Source organism: Crinia signifera, chromosome 7 (assembly GCF_055691185.1).
Source record: "Crinia signifera chromosome 7, ASM5569118v1, whole genome shotgun sequence".
Lineage (NCBI taxonomy): Eukaryota > Metazoa > Chordata > Amphibia > Anura > Myobatrachidae > Crinia > Crinia signifera.
In genome coordinates, this window is record NC_139223.1 from 96,936,009 (window position 1) to 96,953,184 (window position 17,176).

The window sequence follows — 17,176 nt, forward strand, 5'->3', positions numbered from 1 at the left end:
ATAATTGTAAGAATATTCACATACCAAATCACACAAGAGCTAGATTAAATACCTAAATGTTATTATTTGTGAACTTTACTGACAGTTGCCCTCAATTTACTATGGAGTCTAAGATGCTCACTGCAACTCTGTTGCTCCCCAAAGTCCATCCCAATAGGTCATATCCTAATGTGAGCTCAGGAAGGACAGTCGCCTACTCTGGCTTGGAACAGAGCTTTTAACCTACTGTAATCCTCTCTGCAGCCAAACCTAATCCTTCATACACACTCCAAGGATCCAGCGACATCCATAGCATAGGGATTCTAGTGTCAGGATTTTGACCATCAGGATCCTGAGTGCATCCCCTGAATACATTTTTTTTACATTTTGATGCTTCCAGTTAGTAGGTTCCTTTGTTTTAGAAAAAAAAATATATTGTGGTAATTTCAGGTTATTTATTTTGTGTGTATTTTTAATTATTAGAACATTTATATTGAAATTATAGCATGTACATTACTTGAAGAACTTCTCTTTTCTAACAAACCATTTTTCCTGCTCAGGAAGTTAAACAGAACCATGTTCTGGAAACAAAGGTGTTTCACTCTGAATATAGGACTGGAATCGCAATTTTAACAGGCGCACTGAAATTTATCATCACGTCAAATATTGAAGAAATTAAATTACGCAGAATCCCTGAAATTCCAGGTAATAAGCATTTTCTGATTTGCTTTGTAGTGATTTGATTTATAGTTTTTGGGATAATATGAACCTGTTAATTTTTTTTGCAGGTCCTAAAGTAACACCTTGTTGTTGGACAGTTCTTTTACAGGATAGAATGACGTTAATATTAGTAGCCATTGGCAAAGATTTGTACCTCTTGGATGATACAGTTTGTTCTGTTGTAGTAAGTAAAATACTATTATAATTTCATTATTTTTAATTATTTCATTTGGTGCAGGCCAAATCACATTCAGAAATGGTGTGCTGGTATGTCAGTCAGTCTGGAATAGAATGCTCTTAAGGGAATAATATTTTTTTTTTCCAGATCTGTATGCATAATCCACTATCTTTATCTATACACTATGGGACTTGTCATTTACATCCATCCTTGCCAGAGTGGAGTTTACAATCTATGGGGCAGATGCATTAAACCTTAAAAAGATAAACGCGAGGGTGATAAAGGGTGATAAACGTCCAGCCAATCAGCTCCAAACTGACATGTTATAGGCTGTGTTTGAAAAATGTCAGGAAGTGATTGGCTGGACATTTATTTATCTTTATCACCCTCACTTTCATCTCTTTTTAAGGCTTAATACTGTACAGTATAACATGCCACCCAGAATGCATGTCATAGAATGCATCTAAAGCCTGCTTGCTTCGGTGCAAATGAAGATTTTTGTGCCGATTACAAAGATTGTCACCTATGTGAATGAATGCCTGAGTGTAAAAAAAGGTACTCCTTTGTGCCCATTTGGAAATAAGCAGACAGAGAGGGAATCTGACAGCATGCACTGTCACTGTAGACAGCCATACGTACATCATAGTAGCAGCATTTTTCTCACATTTGCAACCATAATTTTGTTGATTGTCAAGTGCCAGAAGCATATGAATAAGAACAACCTATGGTGCATCCTCCAGGAATACATGCTGGTAGAACTCGGAGCCAGGCATAGTTGATAATCCTGAAGAAGACAGGTCTAAAGAACTGGTGCATTCAGACTGTGATATAAGGGCATCTGGATTAAAGATGGGGCCAGATGCACTAAGCTTCAATAGGGATCAAATGGAGAGTGATAAACAACTAGCCAAGCTTCTAACTGACATGTCACAGACTGTGCTTGAAAAATGTCAGACAGGAGTTGGTTGTTTATCACTGTCCATTTTATCACTCTTTGAAGCTTCGTGCATCTGGCCCATGGTGAGAATTAAATATTCAGGTAGCCATCAAGGTGTTGGACATTATAGGACACTCTTATACCTAGCATTAGGCCTTGTGGAGTGATACCTCGCTGGCCTATTCCTTGTATCTACTAAGACTCCATACATACCCACCATTTTTAGCTAGATCTTTAATACCAATTAAATAACTATATTTTACACTTTCTCTTGTACCATCTCCTCATTAATTTTCCTATCTACACTTACAACACTTGACACACAGGTAAGCGCTGTGTATCCTCTCCCTTGCTTCTTTAATATTACTCAACAGGGTTATTTGGACTCACCCGATACATAGCGGCTCCCCTACACACCATTTGACTAGGCCCAGGCATAGTCCAGATTAAAATGCCTACTTCATCCTACACAACTGGTGAGAATGTTTCATTGGAACATTATTGAATGAAGCCTCGGGTACTGCAGTGTTCCGAATGTGGCCACCATCTTGCCCAACAGCTTCAAACACTTCCAGACAGATGGGTTTGGGGAGTGAAGAAATGATAAGACCAACAGACATATGTCTCTGGCCTTGGATTCTGGGAGAAACACCCGATGCAGGTGGGTATCCAGAACCACTCCCAAAAACTGCAGTATTTGGGTTAAGCCTAATTGGGTCTTCTGAATATTCAATATCCACCTGTGTTCCTGCAGGAATTGCGTCACCACTACCCAGTGGTCGCGCTACATCTCGGCACTTTGAACAACAAGTCATCTAGGTATGGGATGATTACGATTCCCTTCCACCTGAGGGCCACTGCCATGACAGCCATCAACTTTGTGATGACCCTCGGCACAGTAGCCAGACCAAACGAAAGCCTGAAACTAAAGATGTTGAGAGCCAATGGCGAAACGCAGCATAGATCGATGTTCTGTACAAATAGGCACGTGTTAGATATGCACCTGAATATCTATGGATGCCAAAAATTGCCCTGATTCCATGTTTAAGAGCACCGACCTTAGGGACTCCATCCTGAAGTGATCTACCCACAAATGATTGTTCAGTGATTTAAAATGTAGAATGGACCTGAAAGACCAGACTGGCTTTGGCACCAGAAACATAATGGAATAGAATCCCTTTTTATGTTCCCCGGGGGTAGAGTGACCACAACTCCCTTCTGGAGAAGGCAAGCCGCTGCCCCCACAAGGACCTTTCTCATGCGTGCCTCCTGAGGTAAAGGGGTTGGGAGAAAGCAAATTGGTGGGTCCCCCTTTGAGATTGATCCTGTAACCCTGGGAGATTACAGACTGTACCTAAGAATCGGGAACAAGTGTCCTGAAACTGCAGGAGTCGACCCCCCCACTCTGGTACCAGAACGGGGAGCCTCCTTCCTGTCATGCTGAGGACTTATCCTCCCCTTTAAAAGATTGCTTCTTCACAAAGGTGCCACAATGGGACCTGGACCATGGACCTTGCCAGACGGAAACCTGCCCGTACCGGGCTGCCCTCTGTTGGACGCTCCCTCCTGAAAAGAGGAACTAAAGGAAGGACGTAAGGCCCCATACCTTGAGATTCCCTGTTTTGCTGCTGCAGTAGGCAGGGAATTATTTACCCCCATAGCCTGCTTGATCAGAGACTCAAGTTCCGAACCAAACAACAGCTCTCCTTTGAAGGCTAGTGCTTCCAGTGACTTTTTGGTTCACTATCTGCTTCCCAGGCTTTTAGCCAGACAGCTCTCCTAGCGGTCACAGAAATGTCTGACACCTTAGATGCCATCTTAACCCCTTCTTCACTGGCTTCACAAACATACTCAGCCGCACACTTACGTTTTTCTGCTAAGGAAAGTGCCTCAGTATCAGGCTGAAGCTGAGCACACAAAGCATCGGCCCGTACTATCATGGCCTTGGAGAAACAGGCCGACGCAATAACCGGGTGTAGATTAAACTGTACCCCTTGAGATGTGGCTTTAAGACAACCTTCAATCTTTTTATCAACGGGGTATTTGAAAGCAGCACCCCCTTGAACAAAGGAGATATTCACTGGGAATAATCAAGCGCTATGAAGATGGGCTGGTTCTATAATGTAAGCTGCTGCCTGGGTGTGGGGGTAGTCACTCCCCACTAGTAGAAAAGAAGAGAATACTTGTATGAAACAAGTTAGGCAGCGCTTATTTCAATGAATAAACCAAGTGTTTATAAAGATATAAATTTTACTGTTTAAAATAGCATAGAAATACAATATACATTTGCAGATAAAAAACAATAAATAACAAAACTCAATAAAAGATTTAGGTGGGGAAGTAAAAGTAAATTGGAATTAATTGCAATAATATAAAAGTGGATATCCCGCCTCAGTGGACATGCATATCATGGGACAAATATATTTGATCACTGGATTGTGGCAATCAGGTAAGTGCACTTTACCGGCTTGGGGTTTTGGATCCTTTATGAAGAAAGAAATTGTGGCTGGAGTATCCTCACAATTTTTGCAGCCGTGGATTTTTGCCGCTGGAGGATTTTGAAGACACAGGTTTTGACAGTCCTCTAATTGAGGTGTGAGACTGATGGTTGGTGTCTCAAACACCAGAGGGATGTTTAATGCAATGATAGCCTGTAGTTACCAGCAATAAATGGATTGTGGCTTCCGTGTCCAAGTGAGAGACCTCGCTCCGTATAGATGTTGTTAACCAGCGATGTCCTGGAACACGGTGTCCGCCTTTGTATATGATCCAGTATTAGGGTGTAAAAGAATGTCCACAACAAGTGAAAGTCCACAGCAGCGTCCTGAGTATGTCCTGAGGTGGGGATGACCAGGGGGTTCACCTGGTCATCCCCACCTCAGGACATACTCAGGACGCTGCTGTGGATCATATACAAAGGCGGACACCGTGTTCCAGGACATCGCTGGTTAACAACATCTATACGGAGCGAGGTCTCTCACTTGGACACGGAAGCCACAATCCATTTATTGCTGGTAACTACAGGCTATCATTGCATTAAACATCCCTCTGGTGTTTGAGACACCAACCATCAGTCTCACACCTCAATTAGAGGACTGTCAAAACCTGTGTCTTCAAAATCCTCCAGCGGCAAAAATCCACGGCTGCAAAAATTGTGAGGATACTCCAGCCACAATTTCTTTCTTCATAAAGGATCCAGAACCCCAAGCCGGTAAAGTGCACTTACCTGATTGCCACAATCCAGTGATCAAATATATTTGTCCCATGATATGCATGTCCACTGAGGCGGGATATCCACTTTTATATTATTGCAATTAATTCCAATTTACTTTTACTTCCCCACCTAAATCTTTTATTGAGTTTTGTTATTTATTGTTTTTTATCTGCAAATGTATATTGTATTTCTATGCTATTTTAAACAGTAAAATTTATATCTTTATAAACACTTGGTTTATTCATTGAAATAAGCGCTGCCTAACTTGTTTCATACAAGTATTCTCTTCTACCCCCTTGAACAAGCAACACCGTGGTTTTAGACAACCTGGCCACAGGTGCATCTACCCAATGGGACCTTTCCCCACAGTTTCACATGCTCCTCTGGCATGGGATACAAATTTGCAAATTGCTTAGGCATAATCAGCCTTTTATCAGATGTCTTCCATGCTTCCCCCAGAAGCTCCTTCATGCCCTCATCAGAGGGAAAAGTCACTGCATCTCTGCTCTGCTTCTTACAAGTCACTTGCATCTCTGCTCTGCTTCTTACAAGTCACTTGCATCTCTGCTCTGCTTCTTGCTGCACTTTATCAATATCCGCAAGATTCAAAGCTTGTTTCACAGCCAATATCAAATCCTCAACCCCAAGGGTATAGCCTTCAAAATCCCCTCTCTGTCCCCGAAACATGTCCTCAGGACATTCTCCTTCTTCCTCCTCAGAGTCCAGATTAAGTGGAGGTGGGGTAGACAAGGGGTGTCTAGGAGTGGTAACCTCAGGTACCTTAAGAAACTGCTCCATTTTGTGCACACTCTGTGCCTTGTTTTGCATAGCCTGCAGTAAGGCAGGATCCCCTTGTGAGAGAGTGGGGGAACCCAGAGGGCTTTGTTGAAGGGTAAAGCCTTGGGGACCTACTGAGATCATCCCTCTGCCTATTAAGAGCCTGCACTAAGTCAGCCATTGATCTCCCTAGGGCAGCTCCCCACACAGGTTAAGGCTGCTCAGACCTCTGTACTTGAGCGCCACTAGGAACAGTCGCATGCAGGGCACAAATCCTCCTGGTCCATCTGTTCAGAAGTTAATTTGACAACACAAAACCTGCAGTCTATAAACATGGCAGCTGCTTCTTGCCCCACAACATATTTGAACACTCACAGTGCAAAATGTCAGGCGCTGCACAGAATAATATACCCAGTGTACTTTGTAATGTTCCCTCAGTAATCACTGGAGAAGCGCTGCTTAGAAGAAACTTTCACAATAGCCTGCAGTGAAAACCTCCCTTTCAGCTCAGTGCAGTGTGGGGAAAAGGGCGCCAGACTAAAGTGAGGAAGAGACCAAGTCCCTGCTTCCGCAGGGAGGGAAAGCCTTTCCGCGTCCTCCCCTTCAGCCGCTCCCATTTGTTGCTTCTTCTGCCTACCACTGTCTGCGCAGGGCTCCTGTAACAGTCTTCATCTCCAAGATGGAGTTTTCCTGTAAGCCCTTTAAAATGGTGGCACCATCGCGGGGGGTCAGTCACCCATGATCCTCCTCTAAGCAGGGAGCTGGATCAGGTCTCTCCTCAGGGCCCAGGAGACCTCACCCCGAAATAGAGAGAGGTCAGAGCGCTGTACTGAGAGAAGACAGCTCCATCTCAGCACACACAAATCTGTACAGGAAATGCTTTTATCAGCCTCTGCTGCACTTTCTCAGTGTAAAGAAGCTTCCCAAGGAAGCTTCACACTGTCCTGCACTAACTAAGGAAATATTAATAAAAAAAAAAACCCTAACTAACTCTAAAAATAGCTGCAGCCCACAACCCATAGCATAAACACCCATTCTTGTGGGCACCTAAAATGAACTGGGGATTTCTGGGATGCAGTAGGGAGGAGCCGGCCTCTTAGTAGCAGGGTTCGCAAATAATCGCTATAGCGAGTATTTTACCCACTTTAGTGCACCAGGGACTTTTTTTTTTTTTTTTTTTGAATGGCTGCGTCCCCTGGGACACACTTCGCCTGTTTCGGCATGTGCGGCGTGTTAATGTGTGTGCTGGGGGCGGAGGGATCTGTTTCCTCCACAGTAAGTGATTCGGTCGATGAGAGTCACACCTCTCTCTGCCGGGCGCTTAAAACTAAAGTGCCCTGTCACCGCGGAGTTATAAGCAGCAGTGCACGGAAGCCGCATAAGCTGGCTCCTGCACTGTGCTTCAACAAAAGCCAGATGGAGCCAACACCAGAAGCAGCTGCTCAGCAGGGGGAAAGAAGGCTGCGGCTGTTGTGACAGTGAGGAAGGAGCATGAGGATCTGAATGCAGCATTGGGCCCAGGACCAGGGGAGTCAGGGGGGAAGAGGTACATAAAGACCCGGGCAGGAAGTAGCGATAAGAGGGGTGCGTGGTCCGTTTGTGATTGGGAGGGGGGGGGTGGGAAGACTGAGGGAAGCTGCAAGTTGCCGCGCTGTGTCATGTATGGGGATTTATTGCAAGACTACGCCCGGATGCAGACTTCCCTCCTCCTCTCCTACCTCGCTTTCTGTGTGACATTGTCACCTCCTCCAGGCTCTGAGTGCTTGCTGATGTTACTGGCCCACTTGTCCCTCCTCCCCTCACTGCACGGCTGGCAGAGAGGCTGCAGCTCACTAATTAACTATTATCAGGCACAGCTGACTGTAGGAGAGGAGAACATAGACATGTGCTGGGATTTCACTCACCCGATCCCTCCTGTTGCGGCTGCCAGTACTTTTTATTTAGTTCTAGAAACAATGGACAGGGACAGATTGGTTCAGCACAGGTGTCCTGGAGTGTGCCCCGGAGTATGTACAGGATGACTGGCAGCCTGATTTATGTAGCAGTCCTCTTACTGTAGCTTGCCCCTCTTTATGAGTCTGTGTCGCACCCCCTGACAGCAACACCTTCACTCTCTTTCTATCCCTCCCTCACATTAAGGTGTGCGGCGTAATGTTTAAGTGGCATTACGGTGTGTGGTGTAATGTGAATTGGTACTTTTATGTGGCCACACCCCTTCCCCACAAAGCCATGCCCTACATTTTTGGCATGCGCCTTCGGTGCTCACAGGGCTCTATTCTAGTTAACTCTTTTTGACAAAATCCTTCTTAGATGGGCAAAACCATGTGCACTGCAGGTGGGGCAGATGTAACATGTGCAGAGAGAGTTAGAGTTGGGTGGGGTTTTACTTCAGTGAGATCTATTTTGCAGTGTAAAAATAAAGCAGCCAGTATTTACTCTGCACAGAAACTAAATAACTCACCCAAATCTAATTCTCTCTGCACATTTTACATCTGCCCCCCTGCAGTGTACATGGTTTTGTCAATCTAAGAAGGATTTTGTCAGAAAGAGTGAACTAGAATAAGGCCCACAGTCCCTGGGTCGGCATTATGCCTTTTTCTAGTACACTTGTATCTTGGCCCCCCCAACCCACAATAGCCACATTTAGGGGCACTCACGTCTATGTTTGCTTACTGGAAAAAAAATAGGCTCGGGCCAGCCCTTGACTCAGGATATATGCCATATGGGGCAGAGGAGGCTTCCGTATGTGCCATGCTGGGGGGGGGGGGGGGAGGCTTTATTCCATTGGGACCCAGAAAAGGTCAGATAGGACCTCGGTTTTTTGTAAGTGAGGGGTCCTCGGTACCCACTATTTTTGGGAGTTTTCACGATCACTTAGTAGTATAGGTGCCTGGCTCCTGTGGACGCCTTTACATCCCAAGGTTGAGCTGTGTCACCAGGATAGAGAAATTCAAATTAAGTATCCTGAAGCTGTCATCAGGAGAGATGTATGAAAGTTTTGGGTGAACCATAGCCAGATTAAATCAAGTGAGTATAGGGTGCCAAGGGGTAGATCTATAAAGTAGTCTTATGGGACAAGAAGTGATAATGTGCCTGGTACTTTATCACCGGACAATCAGCAACTAACTGTTCCTTTTTAAACCCACCCTGTAACTTAACAGTCAGCAGCTGATTGGCCAGTGATAAAGTACCAGGAACTTCATCACTACTCCTCCCTTATGTCTGCTTCATTCATCTACCCCCAAGTACCCTCAAAACCAGAGAGACCCATCTGGAAAGGATTATTCCCTGCACATCAGCAATCTTGGAGGATTTGTTGGAAAGATTGCTAAAACACCGGTATCTAAAAAATGACAAATTTAATATTAATTAAGAAAATAATAAAAAAATGAATTTTCATTAATAAATAATACTAATAATATACAATGATCAGTTTAAAAGTGGCATTAATATGCAGGTTAATGTAATATATTCACCCATTAGTTCCACACATACGTGCTGGGAGGTGAGTTTGTGCAATGGAGTCCATTCCTATGTGCCCAATTGGATGCCTTTGATAGTATTATAAATGGCGGTAAGTTATCCAGGTACCTCAGAAAACCTTAATTAGGCAATCTGTATCCGCCTTTTTTGTTCTGTGCCACCATTGTGCCATATTTAAACTTATTGGAACCGAACCAGCCCAATTGTTTGCTGGCTACAGTAGGGACTCCAAACGCTCCCTCAGGATTACATAAAGCGTACCTGGCCAGCACCTTGTGGCCTAATTAGGGTTTTCTGAGGTACCTGGACAATTTACCGCTACTTAAAATATGATCAAAGGCATCCAATTGGGCTTATAGGAAAGGACTCCATTGCACAAAATCCCCTCACGTACTAATGAATGAATATAATATGGTACAGAAATGGAAATTTTGGATGAAAAGGCGCTCAGGTATAAAATATCATAAAATGTCATATAAAATATGAGAAGTTCCCTTTGATTATTTGGTTAAAAAATAAACTTTAATCCACACACATAAAAAACACTGTGTATTCAACAATGTGTTGAAAAATGCATGATAATAAAAAAACATCAGTTCCAATACTAAGGTGAGTATATCCTTAGCATCATTTAAGGAGAGTGGGGTAGGAATATTAAATATTTAGTGAGTACTTCTACTCCCATCTCAAGGTCCCCGGCTTATGTTGTACTAGCTGTTGGGCTGTCTGTCTTAACGAGACCGCATGCGAGCCTTGACAAAGATCTCAACGTAGATCGAAACATGTTGGCAGCAGCGAGTGGACGTGGTCACTTCAAAAGGAAAAAGAAAGAGAAGAAACTCGGGTGGGGTGCACTCTGAATCCCCAATTCTGTTATTCTGTTAACATTTTATGTGTATTATTGTCATGTTTTTATTTTTATTTTTTATTGCTGTGCATATATTAATCTAAATTCAGATTATTAACTGTGAGGCTTATGGTGTCCTAGGGAATATAGGTTATTGCCAATAATAATTTAATTTCAATGCCTGAAGCCCTTTGTGGACACCAATTTTATTTAACGGAGGGTTTCTGACTACCCAAGTGACATCTATGCTTAGCTGTCCCCCTACATCAAAGACGTTTTGAAACGGGCGTTCACTGCCTAACTGGAAGCCGGTTCCACATTGCTTCGGCAGGGACGGCTTGCATGCGGTTTCGTTAAGACTGCATGCGACAGCCCAAAAGCCAGTACAACATAAGCCGGGGACCTTGAGATGGGAGTAGAGGTATTCACTAAATATTTAATATTCCTACCCCGTTATCCTTAACCCCTTCACTGGTAATCCCGAAAATACATTGGTGAATACACAGTGTTTTTTATGTGTCTGGATTAAAGTTTATTTTTTACCAAATAATCAAAAGGAACTTGTAATATTTTATATATCCACCTGAGTGCCTTTTCATCCAAAATTTCCATTTCTGTACCATATTTTGTTCAATAATACTGGCTGATTGAACCAGTGAGTACTACTTGGGATTAGACTGCTGGGAAGGGGCATTTGAAAATTAATTACACGCCATCCTATTCATTCTAATGAATGAATATATTACATTAACCTGCATATGAATGCCACTTTTCAACTGATTAGTCCTCAATGTATTTTATGAGTATTATTAATTTTAATTTTTTTATTATTTAATATAAAATTAGTAATTTTTTTAATACTGGTGTTTTAGCGCTTGTACCTATTGTTTTTTTTTTTTTCTTTCTGTATTTGTTTGACGGGGAATTACTATCCCCAGTATTTTTTAATAGCAGCCACTTGGCACACCAGCTTGGTGCGGAGTGCCCCCTCTATATTAATTGATATAAAATTCCTTTGTTGGAAAGATGCTTCTATGTCTATGTCCAAAGTGTATACAGTCAAAGCTTAAAATGTGAAGAAGAGTAGGCTGGCTGTTGTAGAGGTGCCCTAATAGAAGATGGCAGTGGTTAGCACATCACCAAGCATGCAGAGGAAGCTGGCAGCAGCAACGCAGCCATCTGTAATCTCGTTGCAGTCAGATGGTGTGTATTAAATTAGGAGTATAGTCACAGAGTCGCTGCCCACACAAGGGTCAAATGCAAAGTCAGAAGGACCTCAAAATGGCCGTGGCCGCTCCCAGATCACCAGAGCAGAGCAGCTATGTTTTCAGTTAGCCTGGGAAGAACTGACCTGCATCCCAGGGGAATGCTGGCAGACACTGGGAGGATGACCAAGTAGATCCATGTGGAAAGCAGGATAAGGCTACCACTAGACACAAGTGTGTGGATCATTTGGTTGACTAAAGAAGGTTTGACACTCCTTAGGTTGAAAGGCGGAAAGCTGACAGGGACTGAAGGTGGACAATGCAAAAGGTTGACATGTATTTTTTTTTAAGACGTCTATATGTAGACGTCTATTTCTGGACACTGTCTAAGTGTACGTCAGCCCCTCGCATGGCTCGATATGCTTGCGATGCTTCGGGCACACTTTTCTATTCTCCCTCCATGCCCTAGTGCAGGGGTGGCCAACCGGTCAGAGGTAAAGAGCCGAAAAATATCGGTAGTCAAGCTAAAGAGCCGACATCATGCGCACGCGCCAAAAAAAGGGGCATAGTCTATTTTGACCCCTTGGGTGGGTGTGATACAAATATGCCTCCAATAGTGCAGTGCCATATACACATATTCCCCCAATAGTGCCAGATACACATATGCCCCCCACGGTGCCAGGTATGCACCACACGGTGCCGGGTATGCCCCCACAGTGCCAAAAAGCTGCTATGCCCCCACAGTGCCACAAACTGCTATGCCCCCACAGTGCCACAAACTGCTATGCCCCCACAGTGCAAATTTCCCAGCAGCAGCACTCACCGTTGTTGCTGCTGCTGCCACGCTAGGAGAGGACAGTCTGGTGTCCCCCTGCAGTCCTCCTGTCATGTCACCGTCGGGAGGAGAGCACAGCACACAGTGCGTCTCCTTCCCCCTCATTTCCCTGTGACTGGGCCACCCACCAATCAAAGCTCGCTGGCCGGCTCCTGATTGGCTTCTGGCCCACGAGCTCTGATTGGCGGACGGCCCAGTCACAAGGATGCACAGTAAGGGGTAGGAGAGATGCGCGCTCTCCTCCCCTCAGAAGGAGAAGGGATTCAGGGAACCGGCAGCCGGGGGGGCTTGGACAGACGGTGGGCGGTGGGCAGCAGTGGGAGCAGGAGCCGCACTTTACAAGGGGGAGAGCCGCATGAGGCTCAAGAGCCACAGGTTGGCCACCACTGCCCTAGTGGGTGGTAGGGCATAAACGAACGCCTGTTCTGGAACCACAGTGGGGGGAAATATCAAAAAACCTTTGTTGACCTAAGGACCTTGTCTACTGTACCATCTGCCTATCGACCTAAGAAGTGTCAACATTTCTTGTGCCGACCTAACGACCACATCCCGGACACGGATATCCAGAGGCAACTAGCAGAGCCAGGAACACTGCAGACTCTTAAAAGGGGTACATTTACTGAAATGGTCGTTCTATTGAAGGTAGATTGTTGCCTATAGCAACCCATAAAATTAAATAAATTATCTTCTTGAAGGTGCTAAATAACAACTAGAAATCCCATTTTTACTTTTAGGGAAAATTCCATATATTTTATACACCATATATTACTATTTAAACATCCCGAAATACATTATTATTCATTGTACAAATTCCCCCCAAAATTCCCTGGTTTCAGATGATACCGTTGAGGTGGAGGCCGGGGATGGTCGCACACACCTTCCATCCACGGAGCTCCACCATCCCGGCCTCCGGAGTAACGTGGTGGTGGTGAAGTAGAGCGGTGCGGAGGACGCAAGGCTGGTGAAGCAATCGGCAAGAGCCCCTGGAGCTGGATGCAGCCTAACCAGGCCGGAGGCGGGCATCACAGCAGCGAGTGCAGAGAGACAGCCGGAGGAGGGCAGCGTGGTGTCGGCTCTCCGGCAGCACCAATGGCATGGGGGGACCCCCGGAGGAGGAAGGATCCTAGCGCTGAGAGCCCCTCAGGCAGCGCGGCAGCACCAACGGCCCGAGGAATCCCTGGAGGAGGAGAAGGATCCTAGCGTTAGGAGCTCCGGAGGCAGCGCGGCAGCACCATCGGCCACGGGGGAACCCCCAGAGGAGGAAAAAATACACACAGGGATTTCCAGCCTGCAGGCCCCCGGACAGTCTGCACCAGCTCCGGGTGAAACTCCAAAGGGAGGAGGTATAGCTACACCTCCTCAACCCAGCCTCACGGACCAGCACCAACCCCCATGACTCTCCACTGGCCTCACGGACTCACTTCCCCCCCACCACCACCGCCCATGCTGGCTCTCCCTCCAGGGAAGATGGCCTGTTCAGCCATTCTGCTGTGAGCAGCATGAGCAAGATGGTGCCGCAAATGGCTACCTAGAAACTGTGCACTCAGCCATGTAACCCAGTGTCTCCCCTGTCTTTTGCACTGTGTATCGTGATCAAGGACAAAGGCCTATGAGTCGAAACACGTTGCACCACGACTACAACACTCACAATGCAACACTGAGTCTCCTCCTGTCGATAAGCTAAGGGCACTGAAGTAGGCGATGATGCACACAGTGAAGCATGGTTTCACTGACCGGCGGTCTCCAGCACTGTCACCCCGTTAGTGGGGACAAGGGACATCCACACTGAGCCTGGACGCAGTAGACACACGGCGAGTGCAGTGGGATATTGCACCTGCGACACCACCCAGCCCGGCGGGACAATAACACCTCCCGCCCAGCCGGGCACCGGTGCAGTCCTGTGCGCATTGTACGTGCTGACTGTCCGACCTCCTTCCTGTGCAGTGCGGGGCAGGCTTTGGGGTGGTGGTGGGGGGGGGGGGAGGTTTCTGTCCAAGCGACGGTGGTGGCTGGCAGGCTGGAGCTTGTAGCGGCATTTTGCCAGGCAGCGGTATGCGGCTGCTGATTATTTTTAAATTACTGGCCGGCCGGCGATTGACTGAGCCTCTGGGCAAACTGATTTGAATTGTACTTAGGACAAATCAGGGCCAGTGTATGGGGGCCTTTACATTTGAGAGTACATATATCTTCATAATCCTTTTTTTTTTAACAAACATTTTTTTCCTTCTTTCTTGGGGACTATGATTCAGTACTAACAGTTTTTTACTTAAATAAATTTAGTTAAATACTTGAGTAAAATACGATGGTCCACAACCTCTATATATGACACAAGATTCAATGGATGTAGTATATCGTTTTTACTTCATAAAAATGTATAGTAACATATAAAACTTATATCCATCACTGAAATTGTGTAAAATAGATGCATATTATTAAAAACATTTAATGATGGGCTGGTGTCCCAGCAAGCATAGACACCAGCCCTGGATAGATGAGAGTCCAGTCTGGTTGGTATCAGCTGATACCAACCAGTCTGGACTCTCATCTATCCATCTAACGTGACCAGTCCACTCTCCCACCGACGAATGGTAACTCCTGACAATCTGGACCTTACAAATATTGGGATATCTGCATTCTTCCTAATCCAGCTACAAAAGGAGACCACACGCCTAATAGGGAGGCTTGAGCCCTTGGAATTATAGGGCAAAGGACATTGGGGTCACCTATCCCTGGACATATCAAATTCTTCCAGGAGACATAAAAGATGGTAATATAAAATGATATACTCTTGATGGAGTCCTAGACCGAATTTCATACATCACCCAGAGTATATTCTATACTCTTGCTCAATTTTTTAGCTATATTTTTTATTCATGTTTATTTTATATGATCTATGATAGATGCCTAATGTGATATTATTAATTAATAAATACTTTTTTTTATGAGAACTGTCTTGATTACCTGATTAGAACAGCTAGCGCTGGAACACCACTGTTTATATTTCTATATATTTTTTGGGGCCTGACAACCCTGTGCCGGCTGCTATTGATAGCGCACCACTCCACCTTCTTTTTTAGCTGGTGGCATGTCCACAAGTACAACAGGTGAGGGACGCGAAGGAGGGTGTGCCGCACTGGAGTCCTAGTCAGGTGGAGGCGGAGAGGCGACAGATCAGCACTCCCAGCAATCATACTGTCGAACACCAGATCTCTCGTCAAGAAGATGGATGAGCTGTCAAAAGCGACGCAAGGTCAGGCACTGTCGGGACTTCAATCCTATGCTTCACGGAAACGTGACTGGACGACCATATTGCCGACTCCGCAGTGACCCTGCTGGGCTAAGGCCTACTCTGGGCTGATAGGAATAAGGAGCACTCCGGCAAAACTAAAGGCGGAGGAATCTGCTTCTACATAAATGAAAGACACCAAGACCTTAAGCAAATCATGCAGCCCCCAACTGGAGACTCTCACTATAGAATGCAGACCGTTCTACTCCCCTGGGAATTTGCCTCAATTGTCCTGGTGGGAGGATACATCCCCCCCAGCTAGCAACAAGGAATCTCAACTCCAGCTAGCCACCCAGATAACAAACCGAGAACTCAAACACCCCGACTCGCTGCTTATTGTGATGTGAAGCTTCAACGGTGCCGACCTGAGCAAGGAACTCCCGAAGTACAGACAGCAGGTGAAATGCCACACAAGGGAGGGTCGAACACTAGACCTCTGCTACACCACCATAAAGTCTGCTTACCGGCCCACCCCGTGAGCAGCCCTGGGGCTCTCTGAACACTGCGAAGTCCACCTTCTGCCCACGTAAGCCCAGAAGCTTAAAACAGCAAAACCAGTGAGCTGATCCATCAAAAGCTGGACAGACGAAGCTTAACTGGAACTTCAGGCCTGCTTTGAATGTACCGACTGGGGGGTCTTCAAAGATTCTGCTACTGATCTCGATGTGTTGGCTGACATAGTTACATCCTACATAAAGTTGTGGAAAGACAGGTGTATATCAACCAAAACAGTCCGCACCTACAACAAGCCCTGGTTCGACAGTCATCTCAGCATACTCCTTAGGGACAAGGAGGAAGCCTACAGCAGTGGGGAAAGGGACCTTTACAAGCCAGGAACTCCCTGACATGGGAAAGTAGGCTGGCGAAAAAGAGATTATCTGACAAGCTGACTAACAACCTCGGCCGGCGATCCCACATCAGTGTGGAGGGGGCTGCAGACCATAAAAAGCTATAAGAAACCACAAAGTCGGACTGCCATGAACCAAGAACTAGCAGAAGAACTGAACTGCAGGTTCAAAAAGGAACCCCCTCCCCAAGTCCAGAATAATGCTGGAACCCCACACCTTTTCTCTGGAAGCCACCCCCAGGCGCTACAGGTTGACCAAAATGCAGTGGAGGCCTTGTTCAGAAGGGTTAAACCAAGGAAAGCCGCAGTGCCAGACAGTGTGTCACCATCTACATTAAAGGCTTGCGTAACGCAGCTGGCGCCCATCTTCACCAAGATCTACAACACCTCTCTGGACACTTGCAAGGTCCCCTCCTGCTTTAAAAATTCGACCATCATCCCAGTCCCCAAAAGCTCAACAGCAAAGGAACTGAATTACTACAGGCCAATCGCTCTCACGTCTGTGGCCATGAAGTCATTTGAGAGGCTGGTGCTGATCCACCCGAGGAAAATAACAAACAGCCTAGACCCCCTGCAGTTCACCTACAGAGCAAACAGAAGCGTAGAGGACGCAGTCCCGCTTGGGCTGCACTACATCCTTCAGCACCTGGACTGCCCAGGCACCTATGCAAGGGTTCTATTCGTGGACTTTAGCTCGGCCTTTAACACGATCGTCCCCCACATCCTGCAGCCCAAACTTCTCTCCATAGGAATCCAGGAGTCAACATGCTCCTGGATCATCGACTTCCTGACAGAAAGGAAGCAGGTGGTGAATGTGGCCGCTTTCACATCCAGCACGCACACGTTCAGTACCTTGTGCCCCGCAAGG

General features: G+C 45.9%; 1 protein-coding gene across 4 annotated transcripts in view; it reads left to right on the top strand.

The window, feature by feature from the left end:
• The window catches only part of VPS16 (VPS16 core subunit of CORVET and HOPS complexes), an 827,293-nt gene that overhangs the window by 105,398 nt on the left and 704,719 nt on the right, over positions 1 to 17,176 (top strand). For all 4 annotated transcript variants that reach the window (XM_083153510.1, XM_083153511.1, XM_083153509.1 and 1 more), the window contains exons 5-6: positions 540 to 684; positions 768 to 883. In XM_083153510.1, coding sequence (XP_083009636.1) covers positions 540 to 684; positions 768 to 883 — 261 coding nt within the window. The remainder of the gene's footprint in view (positions 1 to 539; positions 685 to 767; positions 884 to 17,176) is intronic.